The sequence below is a fragment of the Molossus molossus genome, unplaced genomic scaffold, assembly GCF_014108415.1.
Source record: "Molossus molossus isolate mMolMol1 unplaced genomic scaffold, mMolMol1.p scaffold_m16_p_9, whole genome shotgun sequence".
Classification (NCBI taxonomy): Eukaryota; Metazoa; Chordata; class Mammalia; order Chiroptera; family Molossidae; genus Molossus; species Molossus molossus.
In genome coordinates, this window is record NW_023425403.1 from 107,288,227 (window position 1) to 107,301,520 (window position 13,294).

Genomic DNA, 13,294 nt, shown 5'->3' on the forward strand with positions numbered 1-13,294 from the left:
ATGCACACAGGGAAATGAAGCCCACTGGAGAGGAGACTTCAGCCCTGCACACCCCTTCCCAGGCCCCCACTGTGCACGCCAGAGACTCCGACCCTCCCGCCCACCACAACCTGTCAGGAACACTGGCCCAGTGCCACCTGCTCCATCTGCATCCAGACTTCCCTTCCAGTGACCGTCCTGGTACCACTGCGCCACAGGAGACCGGAGCCTGGTGGAAGGTGGGCCAGAGCTACCCCGGTGTGTGCCTGCCTAGGAGATGATGCATTTGCCTCGCTGCTCAGAGCAAGGAGTCCTCGCAGGTTTAGTGTATGTGAAGTATCAGGGGACAGGATGTGTAGAAAGTGTCACCTCCCAGGACTTTGAGGGCCAGACGATGTGTGTAGTGGACCATCTCTGGCAGAGACGTCCTGGCGGGCAGCTCAGCCACCCACACTGGGAAGGGGGCTGGGGGCTGGCGGCTGCCGCTGGGTCTCTGCCCTCTGTGGGACCAAGGCTCAGGGGCCTTTGGCCTGGGTCAGAAGCAGATAAACGGAAGTGACTGGCCTTTCTGGTGGTCAGAGAGGAAGAGGTCTGCCCAGCAGCAGCGGGGCTCGGGGAAGGCGTGGCCCTGTGGTCTCCCGGAGGGATGCATGGTTAGGTTCTCTCTTCTGTCTCACTGAGCACTCTGCATATGTGATCACGTGAAACCACAGCACGGATGTTTTCCTTCGCGGAATGTTTTTCATGTGGGTTACTGTGTGCCCTGTGGGGAATGTGAGCCCAGGCATCTGGGCACAGGGGACCTCAGCTGTGGCCTGCAGGTCGCTGAGGACGGGGCACCTCCATAAGAGACTCCCCGCGCGCAGTTCTTCCGGGCTGTCCCAGTAAACATCTCACACAATTTTTAAATGAATCTTGAAATCACAGTAGTGATGGAAGTGCACCCATGGATTAAATCCCCTATTCTGGGATTTAAGTCCAAAACCGATCACATCTTATGTGGGCATCAACACGAACGAAGAGACAGTCTGCAGTGACTGAGCAGGGACCTCACCGCCGGCGCCGTGCAGCCCGGGCGGGAGGTGCAGGCCCCGCTCCGGGGGTGCGGGCCCCACTCCGGGGGTGCGGGCCCACTCCGGGGGTGCCGGCCCACTCCGGGGTGCGGGCCCCGCTCCGAGGCGGCCGCGGGCCGCGGACCCGGAAAGGCTGGCCCTGCTCAGCTCCAGTCAGCAGGGCCGAGCGCACAGGGTCCCACAGAGCAGGTCTGAGGCGAGAACCATGAGCCACGGCGACTCTGATCCTCCCCCTGGAAGCCGCAGACGACCTCGCCGCTCCCGTGCCAGCCGTGTGGAGCCGCCTCCAGGCCTTTGTCCTGCGCCATCCGTTTGGAAAACACGGGCGGTGTCGGGTGAGCGCGAGGGGGATCTGTGACTCGCCGTTCTGTATTTGGAGGGTCTGCGCGTGGCCCTAAGGAATCTCGAAACTGGCCGCGTTCTTGGTCTGTGGCCCTGGGCCGCCCACCACGCAGACCCCGTGCGGAGGACACAGCGCTGGCCGTGGCCCGGGGCCGCACCGCCCTGCCTGCGACCCGCCACCTCCCCCGCGGGCTGGGCAGTACCCCCGACTCGGGACGAACGTCGGAGTGTGACCTCCGTCCCTGGCCGGGGAAAGGAAACAGAAGTGTGCTCTCCCCGGCCGCCGGTTCTCCAGCTCGAAGCTCCTGACATTCACTCACTTTCCCTGGTTTCGGGGGGCGCAGTGCTCCGGGGCGTCCTGACGCCCCCTCGCGCCCAGGTTCTGCGGTCCACCCAGAGGGTCTGGGAAATTGCGATGCGAGCAAAACATCTTCAACTTTCCAAATCAGATGCCGGCCTTTGAAAACTCATTTCCTCGTAGAAAATGTATCTCATACGTAAGAAACACCTAAAAAGTTTTTACACCGTTTTTTCAGTTCCCTGCAAGAGAACGAGATGGCCTGTTATCCTTTCTGTACCGTGAAGGGAAAAGTCTGGGAAACTCTTTCACTGTATATAAACTTTATTAAACATGCAGTTTTGAGGGTTTTTGCATTAGTCTCTCTGAGATAAAGTGAATAATTTAGAAGAATTAAGGAAAATATTTCACGTACAAATCTTAATCCTTATGTTACCAGGGAATTCAGGACATCTTTGAAGCATAATTTTATAAATTACATAAATATGTTTCAGACAACCCCAGGGCTGCTGACAATTACAAGCAGTGCTCAGCATGTCATAGATGTACATACATGTGGAAAGGAGCACCGCTGGCGTGGTCGGCCCCCAGCTCACACTCACACACACACACACACAGTCACGTACACACACTCACACACACATACACTCACAGTCAGACACACACATACACAGACACACACATATACACTCACACATACACACTCAGACACACATTCAGACACACATTCACACATACACACACATATGAACTCACACACACACACTACACACACTCACATACACACACACACACACACACACACACCGATGCCATCCAAGTAAAAGTTACCTCAAAGGCAAAATCAAAGCTGATGGAGCCAAGAAAACCCCCATAACAGTGAGAGCAGTTTCTGGGGAGACAGGATGGTGGGTGTGGAAGAGGAGGTGCAGGCAGACCCGAGGAGAGCGTGTCGCTGCCTCGTGGGGACACGGGCACAGATTTCCACTCCATCTGGATACAAGTTCACAGAGGAACCCAGGCCCCGGGCGAGAGCCCAAGCGCTGGAAGGAAACGGGTGAACCAGCAGCCAGTGGAGCAGAATGAACGGAGGAGGAAGGAATTCTTCCTGAGGAGCCACGATGCTCTCCGAGTCCGCGGCGTGAGGAAGAATGGAAAGGAACGCAGTCAGTGTTCTAACAACTAGGCACGGTGCAGGAATGGTTGGGGTGCTCACTTGCTGAGTTAGGTAATCTCTGGGGACTGGGGTGTGCATCAGAGACTCCTACAATGACGTGTGTCAACTGTAATTGAAAAGAAAAGTGATTCCAAAGCAGGGAGCCCTGGCTACAAAGTTACTGCCAATGTTGCATATTTCTTAACCTAGCGGGTGAGTACAAGAGAATTTGTTTTCCTTTAATCTTATCCGTAGTTATAAATATTTAATCTTTAAGTCATTCCTATAAAGTATTTCATTCTGAAGACAAAGCGAGACCGCCGTGCAGAAGCTGCGAACTAGAAGAGAATGTGTGGACTTGGAGAAAGGACACAGCGCAGTCCTGTTTCCGGACTGAGGAGCACGTGGCCCAGAGACAGCGAATCGTCACTAACGGTGACCGAGGACTGCGTTCTTGGACCTGGCGCCCAGCCGGGGAAACGCGGACTCAGTTACTCAGATTTCCCTTGTAAACGGTCGTGGCATGAGGTTTAACAGCAAAGAGGAATTTTATTCCTATAACTGATCGAAAAATATGTTAGCGTATCATCAAAACACAATTTGAAATTTTTGTAGAATGTTTCCACCTCCGGAAAATACGCGCAGATCGCAGGGCACAGACGCGCTTGAGAATCACGGAGTCGGAGAGTCGCAGCTGCAGGCCAGGAGGCCGCGCGCCTGTCGGGGAAGCGCCGTGTGCCAGGAGCACGCGGCTTTCGGAGAATGACGGCGTGCATGTGTGCAAAGCACCTTACGTGTACCACTTCCTCTACGCTAAGGTGACGCTGTAGAATCCACTGCACAGTACCTCCGGGATGAACCACCGTCAGAGCTAGAACGTTTCAAAATGAAAGGACAGAGCCCTGGCCAGTGTGGCCCGGTGGTTGGAGCATCGTCCCACCCACCAAAAGGTGGAGGGTTCAGTTCCCAGTCAGGGCATTTGCCCAGGGTCTGGGTTTGCTCCTGGGTCAGGGCCGGTGCGACAGGCAGCTGGTCGCTGTTTCTCTCTCCCTCTCTTCCTCTCTAAAATCGATTAAAAAATTTTTAATTAAAAAAGAGAAATAGGCAACATAAGATATGAATGAGTGTGATGTCAGTGGAAAAGTGGGGTACCCCAAGGCATTGCTGTTTGTTGAATCTGATTGTATTGCTTGTGTTTCGTGTCCTTTCTGGCGACGCTGCCCCCAGGGAGCCCCAGGCCCCCCTCACTGCCCACACTGGCTCTCATCCACCAGAGGAGCCGCCCGGCCCTTCCCAGGTGGGCGCCGCGCCGTCCACCTTCTACACGTCCTCTCTGTGCTGTTTTCTGTTCCCCTGCATTTGCACCCCAAACTGCCGAGCGCCCTCCCTTCATCCCAGACTGGCTTCCCTCGTTCACCCAGTCAGACGTGTGGGCACGAGGCCCTCTCCCCTTTGCCGGCCCTGCGCACCCTGTCCCCATGCCGGGTTCCACCAGTGTCCTGGTTCTCTCTCCACACGCATGTGGCTGTCGGCCCCGCTGTGCTCTGTGCACACACTTCACGTCCACGCGTGTCACTGCCGTGTGCTGTCGCTGAGGGCTAGCCGGTGCAAGGCCATGGCTGCCCTGTGTTCTCGGCGGTTCCAGCTGTGCCTGTGCCTCTGTCCCCACTCCCAGCCCCTCTGGAAGAAAGCCCGTCACTCAGAGGCCTCATTTGCTGTCTGTGAGCCTCGAGCAGGGGCATGTGGATGGCGTGTCGTTCAGGGACTCCGGCTGGGGTTCCTTTCCCAAAGCAAGGGGAAGACTAGGACGCTCCCTCCCCTTCCTCCCTGCCGTCGTTTGTCCCCCAAGGTCAGCCCTGGCCGTGTCACTCCCTCGGTCAGAGTGTCGCCCCGGAACCGATGGGCGTGGGCACGATGCTGGTCAGGGCACACACCTAAGTTGCATGTACGGGAGGCAACTGGTGGATGTGCCTCTCTGCCCCTTCCTCTCTCTAAAATCAATAACCATGTTCTCTGGTGAGGATCAAGAAAAATCAAAGCTCCTCGGCCTGTTTTGTGGGGACACTTTTAAGGGGGTACGAGCATGGGTTTTAAAATGTGCAGGTCTGGGAGCCGGACTCGCTGGCTGTGGACGGGTTGGGTTCTGATCACAGAGCCAGCCCCGCTGGCACCGCGTTCTGCAGGGTGCAGGGCGCGGCGCGTGGACGCCTTGCAGCTCGTGCTGCGGTAACAGTGCGGGGGCGAGAGTGACGTCACCGCTCACAGCGAGCTCGTGTGTCTGAATTCCGGCCATCTGAGGAGCCGGGGTGGGTTCCGCCCGAGAGGACACAGCAGAGAGGGAGAGCAACAGGCCAGGGGGACCACGGGCCCTTGACACAGGCTCGGACGGTGGCTCAGGCGCGAGCTGACGGGGCGCCCTCCCGGCCACCGCCTGCAGTGACTCCCGCTGTCTCCCTGCAGGTGACTATCCGGCGCCACGGGCCGTCCTCACGGGCCACGACCACGAAGTTGTCTGTGTTTCTGTCTGCGCAGAACTGGGACTTGTTATCAGTGGTGCTAAAGGTCAGAAAACATTTCTTTCGTTTTAATTCTTTTAACACCGCACGTCCGCAAGTTAACCATGCTTCTCGGTTCCTTCCCCAGCAGGCTCCCTGGGCACAGGGCCCCCGGGATTTTGCAGCTGTTCAGTTTTAGCATCAACAGTTACAGGCCCATGTAGTATGAAACTGTATGAGCACCAGGTGGTCACTGGCATTGTCGCCAGACCTGGTGAATGACACTGCAGCCTTAGCGGGACGTGCAGGGGCCGGGGGGCGGGCTGCGGGGTCCTGTGTGCTGCAGCCTTAGCAGGGGGCGGGGTCCTGTGTGCTGCAGCCTTAGCAGGGGGCGGGGTCCTGTGTGCTGCAGTCCTAGCAGGGGGAGGGGAGCGGGGTCCTATGTGCTGCAGCCTTAGCGGGATGTGCGGGGGCGGGGTCCTGTGTGCTGCAGCCTTAGCGGGACATGCGGGGGCGGGGTCCTGTGTGCTGCAGCCTTAGCGGGATGCGGGGGGGGCGGGGGGCGGGGTCCTGTGTGCTGCAGCCTTAGCGGGATGCGGGGGGGCGGGGGGCGGGGTCCTGTGTGCTGCAGCCTTAGCGGGACATGCGGGGGCGGGGTCCTGTGTGCTGCAGCCTTAGCGGGATGCGGGGGGCGGGGGGCGGGGTCCTGTGTGCTACAGCCTTAGCGGGACATGCGGGGGCGGGGTCCTGTGTGCTGCAGCCTTAGCGGGGGGCGGGGTCCTGTGTGCTGCAGCCTTAGCGGGATGCGGGGGGGGCGGGGGGCGGGGTCCTGTGTGCTGCAGCCTTAGCGGGACATGCGGGGGCGGGGTCCTGTGTGCTGCAGCCTTAGCGGGATGCGGGGGGCGGGGGGCGGGGTCCTGTGTGCTGCAGCCTTAACGGGACGTGCGGGGGCGGGCCGGCTGACAGGGGTCCCGGGCCCCGCCTGCTCCTCAGCGCAGCTTGGCCCCTCCTGCACGAGGCCCGCAGGTCGGGGACGGGCAGGTGGGGACAGGAGACATGACTGCTGAAGGCAGAGGCTCCGGCCGTGAGCCGGGGGTGTTGGCAGTTAGTTCACGCTGGGAGGAGCAGGGTCGAACATCCTTGCCGTGGGTTGCGGCGGTGGGTTTTTTTTCTTTTTGTGGCAGAAGTGGTGTTTCTGGAAAAGTCAGGAAACCTGGGTTCTAATTCTGGCTCAGACACCCCTTCTTTCTGGGGGGGAGGCCTCCGGGCAGGAAGGAGCCTGTCTCAGAGAAACTGAAAGAGACCCCAAGGGGCTGAGCGAGGGGAGAGAGGCCGGGGAGGGGGCAGGGCCGGTGGGTTTTCGGGTTTTCTTTCCCTTTAAGCGGGCGGAGCCGTGACCTTGGCCCAGCCAGGAGGGCAGCCACTGGGTTTGCTTCGGGAGCTCGTCTGCTTCTTGGAGAATCCTCGTGTCTGGGGAAGGGGGATGTCTTCTCCATTTCGCGTGTGTAAGAGTAAATAACCCAGAAAACATACGTGTTCTCAAGAAATGCCTTTTTAAGTAAAAAGAAGCACTAACAATATGTGTGATGTTATTCCACCTGGTAAAGTGGAAAAGGAAGGGAAGCCACTGGGCGCGGGGAGAGGGGACACTCACCTCTCTGCAGCTGACCGACCCAGTGTTCCCGGGTTTCATGATGTGTGTTCGTACTGTAGTCATCGGCACTTTAGCTACAGCTTCATAATTTCACTTGTTTCAGACTCTATCTACTTACATCCACCGATTGAAAAATAGGCATATCACTTATCTACAATTTTTGTAGCTTTTTAGAGGGTCAGGGCTGGTCAGACCAAACGATGTTGACCAATTATTTTTGTGAATTGGACTAGTAGATGTTTTATCTATCAACACAGTTTGTCTGGGGGGAGCAGTCAGAGCCAGTCAGTGGTCGCTCCTGCTCCTGCCTCACTGTTCCTTACCCCAAAGCAGTGTCCCTGCAGCGGGAATTCTGCAGTCATCATCTCTAGTTCGCCTTTTACACTTTAGGCACAGGTGATAGAAAAGGTAAACCCTATTGCTCAACAGTAACGTGTTTAGGCGACACATGTAGGAATGTTGAGGTACTAAACAAAATCAGCAATTGTTCTGATGACTCTCCTAACTTTAAAGAAAAGATTGTTAAAAACACATTAAGAAAAAATTGGGGAAGGGGACATACAATCTTTTATTCTCACATAATCTATGAACTGTATCCTTTTGATGAATATGATCTCACGAAGGAAAAGACCAAGTAACTAGATACAAATTTTGGAACAGTTTCTGTTTTTGCTGTTTCAATGTTAAGACGGTGCCTGGTTCTTCCCGGCACCTGCTTCTTATTTCGCACCTTCTCTCGACACACCTGAGTGCATCCCCAGGTGCCGGGTGCGGGTCTGTGATAGCTGGTGTGTGCCCCATCATCACCAATGACGGTGCCCTTGGTGCCCCTGTCCCGCAGAGGGCCCCTGCCTGGTCCACACCATCACGGGGGACCTGCTGAGGGCGCTGGAAGGGCCGGAAAACTGCTCGTTCCCACGCCTGATCTCCGTCTCCAGCGAGGGCCACTGCATCATATACTACGAGCGAGGGCGCTTCAGCAACTTCAGCATCAACGGGAAGCTTCTCGCTCAAATGGAGATCAATGATTCAACACGGGTAAGTCTGCGAGTTAGCACTGAAGAGACCAGAGCCACAGGTTAGGTAGCGACTGTTTAAGTGATTTATGTTAAGTGATTCGTAACAGAACTTCTCTGGTATTCCATACATGTGTGCTGGTTTGGGAGGCATATAAATTCATGTAGCTGGATTCTACGAACAAACCCAAAGTCCATGTAATCCCACGTAGTGAACTCAGGGAATTAGACTTGGCAGATAGAAGCTGCTGTTTGCTTAGAGGTTAGACCCTTAAGGAGATTTTTCTTCAAGTTCTTTTATAAACAACTGTGGTCAGTGCTGACCCCCGACATTAAAAGTGAGTTTATTATAAAATAGTCTTACCTGCAGAGCACTAGACCAAAATGACGTGTGCCAGCCACCCGTCAGGCACAAGTGAGTTGTGGTTGCGGCGCATCGTTACAAACACCGTGGGACAGGCGGCCACCCGTGCTGAACGCTTCGGCACTCGGTGCCCCCCCCCCCGGGCTCCACCGAGCACCGGGCTCCGCCGCAGGTCCTTCCCGGAGCCCGTGGTGACGTTCTCCTCGGGGCTCTGTCACTTTGGTCCTCAGTCGGTTTTAATAAACCCGTGGTCTCTGTCATCACTCTTACGAGCTCCACATTGGAGTTCCACGGCCCAGAAACTCGGGCAGCGGCTGAGAGGAGGTAGCTATCACCAGGGACGGGACGGTGTGGGGACGCTGGGCGAATCGGCTCTCTCTGCCTTTGCTGAAGGCCATTCTGCTGAGCAGCGATGGCCAGAACCTGGTGACCGGCGGGGACAGCGGCGTGGTGGAGGTCTGGCAGGCCTGCGACTTCAAGCAGCTCTACATGTACCCCGGGTGCGACGCTGGCATCCGAGCCATGGATCTGTCCCACGACCAGAGGTGAGCCCCTCGCGGAGGCCTCTCCATCCCCCAGGGGTGCCGGGAGTGACATGCCAGCGCCCAGAAGGAAGAAGGGCTAGTAGGAGTGAGTGCTGTCCGAAAGGATCGGGCCAGAGGCAGCGGAGGAGAGGGGGGGTCTGAGAAAGGACCGGCCATCGAGACCCTGCCCGAACAGCACCATCCCAGCGGCGCCCCTTCCCAGGCCCCCGGGCTCAGGCCCCCCACCCCCACTCAGGCCCCCCAGGCTCAGCACCCCCCACTCAGACAGGCCCCCCAGGCTCAGCACCCCCCACTCAGACAGGCCCCCCAGGCTCAGCACCCCCCACTCAGACAGGCCCCCCAGGCTCAGCACCCCCCCACTCAGACAGGCCCCCCAGGCTCAGGCCCCCCAGGCTCAGGCCCCCCATCCCCACTCAGACAGCCTCCCCCAGGCTCAGCCCCCCCACTCAGACAGGCCCCCCCCAGGCTCAGGCCCCCCACCCCCACTCAGACAGGCCCCCCCCAGGCTCAGGCCCCCCACCCCCACTCAGACAGCCTCCCCCAGGCTCAGCCCCCCCCACTCAGACAGGCCCCCCCAGGCTCAGCCCGCCCCACTCAGACAGGCCCCCCCCAGGCTCAGCACCCCCCACTCAGACAGGACCCCCAGGCTCAGCCCCCCCACTCAGACAGTCCCCCCAGGCTCAGCCCCCCCACTTAGGCCCCCCAGGCTCAGCACCCCCCCCTCAGCTCAGACAGGCCCCCCAGACAAAGACAGCCCCGACAAGCCTCCCGGGTCAGGTGAGGTGAGGGAGGGGTCTCAGTGGAGCTGAGCTGCCCAGCACGCTGCCTGCTCACAGCTTCCTGACAGCGCCCTGTGGCCCCGGGCCCCCAGGAGGGAGGACACAGTCATGACTGGAGCAGCCGCACCCCCACTTCTGACTTACCTGTGTCTCAGTTGTGCTGTTTTTTTGAATTTCCTGTCTCCTTGAGACACTAATCTTTTCCTAATGAATATGACTCTGCATTCTTCCTCAGATTGCAACAGGATTTTGCTATTTCCTAAAACTCACCTTTGGGTTTATTATAAAGTGAGAAGACTCTTAGAATGTAAAGTCTTAAAATTTCTAAATTTTAAAAAGAAACTAAAACTGTGTAATTTTAATATGGTATGTAATTTCTCATGCTTTGCTCTGTACAGGCTTGGCAAAAGTAGGTTTACAGTGGTGAGTGTGCAAAACGGAGAGTTTATTCTTGTATTATTATTTATTAATTATTGCATTATTTTCCATAGGAACAACTGTAACCTACTTTTGCCCCACCCTGTATTCCAGAGAAAAAAGAAAACCTTATTGACCAACTTTTTCAACGATATGTATATTCTTTATAAGAAGATTGGTTTTAAAATATTATAAATACTGTCCTGGCCGGTTTGGCTCAGCAGTTGGAGTGTCGGCCTGCAGACCAGAGAGTCCTGGGTTCGGTTCCCGCTAGGGGCGTGTATATATATATATATATATATATATATATATATATATATAAAGGCTTATGCAATAAATTTAGCAAAAATAAATTTATAATATAGTAAAATGGTGCCGAAGTCATCAAAAAAAACGGTACAGTTTAGTTTTGGGAAGAGATGTTTCATCAGTAGCTCAGCCTGTTTGTGAAGAAAACTTAGCAGGTAACGGTTAGAACAGTCTGAAATGCGGTCGTCGGTATTAATGAGAAAGTAGGAATGGTTTACGGGGCACTTCCTGTACACACGGGGTGTTCCTAAGCATCTGAAATAATTTGGGTTCTCAAGCAGCTGACTGTTCTCCCTGACACCCTTATCCACTCCGTGCACCCACGCTGCACACGCGTGGTACGAGCATGGGTGCGGCAGGCCGAGTGCATCCCAGCACACTGGGCCCGAAGAGCTCAAATAGCCAGGGTCACTGCATGTGAGGGGACAGAATAACTGACCTGCCTCTTCTGGGGGGAGAGCAGGAAAGGCTTCCTGTGGCTGGGGGGCAGTTGGAGAGAAACGCAAGGTCGCGGTAGTGTCGGGGTCACCGAGACCACAACAGTGGTCTCATCCTCAGCTCCCGTCATGTGTGTGCTGGAACCCCCTGATATGTTGAAACCGTGGCACATGCACGTGTTGTGAATTGACAGACAACATACCTGGGGAGTCCTGCTCCAGAGGGCTCATCGGAGAAGGTGCCCGGCCCCCTGAGGCCGCACCCGGTCTGCAGTGGGGTGCGTGGGGCTGCCCGGTGACGCTTGGGAGAGCCCAGGCCTCGTCTGGGCCTGATCAGTGGGCTCGGGGCTGAGGTGTGGACTCTGCGTCACGGTCGTGTCGCGTGCGCAGCAGCACCCACACCGGCCGTCTCTGTCCCTCCTAACTCTGTCTCTGCTTTCCCAGGACTCTGATCACCGGCATGGCTTCCGGCAGCATTGTGGCTTTTAACATCGATTTTAACCGGTGGCATTATGAGCACCAGAACAGATACTGAGGCCCGGCGGGGCCGCCAGCCAGGCGGGTGGGCGCAGTCTGCGTGGGAAGGCGGCTTGGGCTCGCCCATCGCTCCTGCACTAGCTGTGCATCGTCGTCAGCCTTTTCCTTTGTGTTCCCACGACCGAATACCAGCTCTGCCAGCCAAGCTTCGATCATGTAAATTATATGAATTAGGACATGTTTGGGTAATTATTTCATACATTGTTGTTCATTGAGAAAAGGTAGGAGGGCGCACAAGAGACTTGGGACAACTCTGAGGACCCTTGTGTCCAGTGGTGACAAAGAGGAAGCTCGGAACCTAACCCTAACCCATTTCCAGCCTCTTTTCAAGCTGAGAAAAAACGAAACATGTTTGATACTTTGTACATCAGATGCATCTTATTTAAAGGGATACTTTTGTAAAAGTAAAACCTTGTATAAAAGCCAACGTTTCTGAATTGCACTGTGGCGCTGCAAGTGCGTGCTCACACCACGACAGCGATCGCTCTGAGGACGCTGCTCTGCGAAACGGTGGGATTTGAGCTCAATCGGCAACTTTCGACATTTTCACTAAAATATGATTTGCACTTTTTAATCTGAATTTATCCCTTCTAAGTGAAATCTGCTCATAAAGCATTTGGATACTAAGCCATTATTTGCCATTCTTGGTATTTCTACAAAGAAAAGTCAGCCCCACTCATCATAATTTGAAGACACAGCAGAAAGGGGGCTTGGGGTGAGGTCTGGGTTTTTACTGTCTAAATAGGAGTCACGGTCACTAGTTCCATAGCAACGACTTCCCAGCTCCTGGGCATTTCTTCCAGAGTCATCCGCTGGCTTAGTGTGTGTGCAGTAGGGGAGGAAAGTCTGACGCTTTTTCGTTGTTGTTGTTGCTGTTTTGTTTTTCTCTTTGGTTCTTGAATAGCTTAGTTTCTTTAATAACAAGTCGAACTTAATCATAACAATAACTAAAGTTGTCGTTTTAGGTTTCTGTAAAATTCAAACCTAAAGCCACATTCTTAGCCTAAGACACTTCCTCTTTTACGATATAAAATTATGGCTATCAAATGATTTTCCATACATTGTGTTGATCAAGTTGTACACCCAGGGGTATATCCATTTATTTATGTTTCTTCTTTGTATATTTGGTGACTGTCATAGATGTACATATTGTGTCAGTAGGGCTATGAGGCATGTTACAGGAATGTAATTTTCTCAGAATTTACACTCATTTGCAGTCATTTATTTAAAAAGATTAAACAAGATAATGGGTTCTTTCTATTGGCACTTTGCACCAGAAACATATCATTATTTATTGATGTGATTACTTCTTTGTTCTTCACCTGTACTAGTAAGTTTTAGCACCGAATTCCTTCTTCATTGTTGTTTGTATTTATGAGATCCTGAAATTCTGGGAAATCGGCGTAATGATTAAGTTATTCACCACCAGGCTGTAAGCAATACCTTGCGTTTGGAGGAGGACACGGAACATCTGGAAGACAAATTCACTTCATCTTGAGATCATGGTGAAATATTTTGGATATATAAATTCCTTAAGCTATTGTAACCATGTTTTATTGCAAAGATGTAAAATATGCCAGATGTGTGTGAGTTGGAAATCAACAAATGAAAAATAAAATATGCAAAGAATTTACTGATTGCCGTACCTGTCACTGGACGCTTCCCTGACACGCTGCGTCGTGTCGTCACACTGGTGCGAGGGATGCGTGTCACCTGGGGTGAGGCCGTCGGCACTCCAGCGGGAACCGCGTCCCCACGAGGGTCTGCCGTGTGCCGGCGCGGGAGCCGCTCTGCTTGGCCAGCTGGCAGGGACTCGGGGCAACGGTGACAGGAAGGAGACTCCCTTCTTGTTTCTTCCACATAATCCACTTTGGGGATATTTTTTATTCTTAT

At 54.6% G+C, this 13,294-nt stretch overlaps 1 protein-coding gene across 3 annotated transcripts in view; it reads left to right on the forward strand.

Moving 5' to 3' along the window:
* Positions 1-13,034, forward strand: part of NBEA (neurobeachin) — a 763,707-nt gene extending 750,673 nt beyond the window's left edge. For all 3 annotated transcript variants that reach the window (XM_036249654.1, XM_036249655.1, XM_036249653.1), the window contains 4 exons: positions 5,309-5,410; positions 7,839-8,035; positions 8,771-8,922; positions 11,309-13,034. In XM_036249654.1, coding sequence (XP_036105547.1) covers positions 5,309-5,410; positions 7,839-8,035; positions 8,771-8,922; positions 11,309-11,399 — 542 coding nt within the window. In that variant the 3' untranslated portion in view covers positions 11,400-13,034. The remainder of the gene's footprint in view (positions 1-5,308; positions 5,411-7,838; positions 8,036-8,770; positions 8,923-11,308) is intronic.
* Positions 13,035-13,294: the final 260 nt, after the last annotated feature.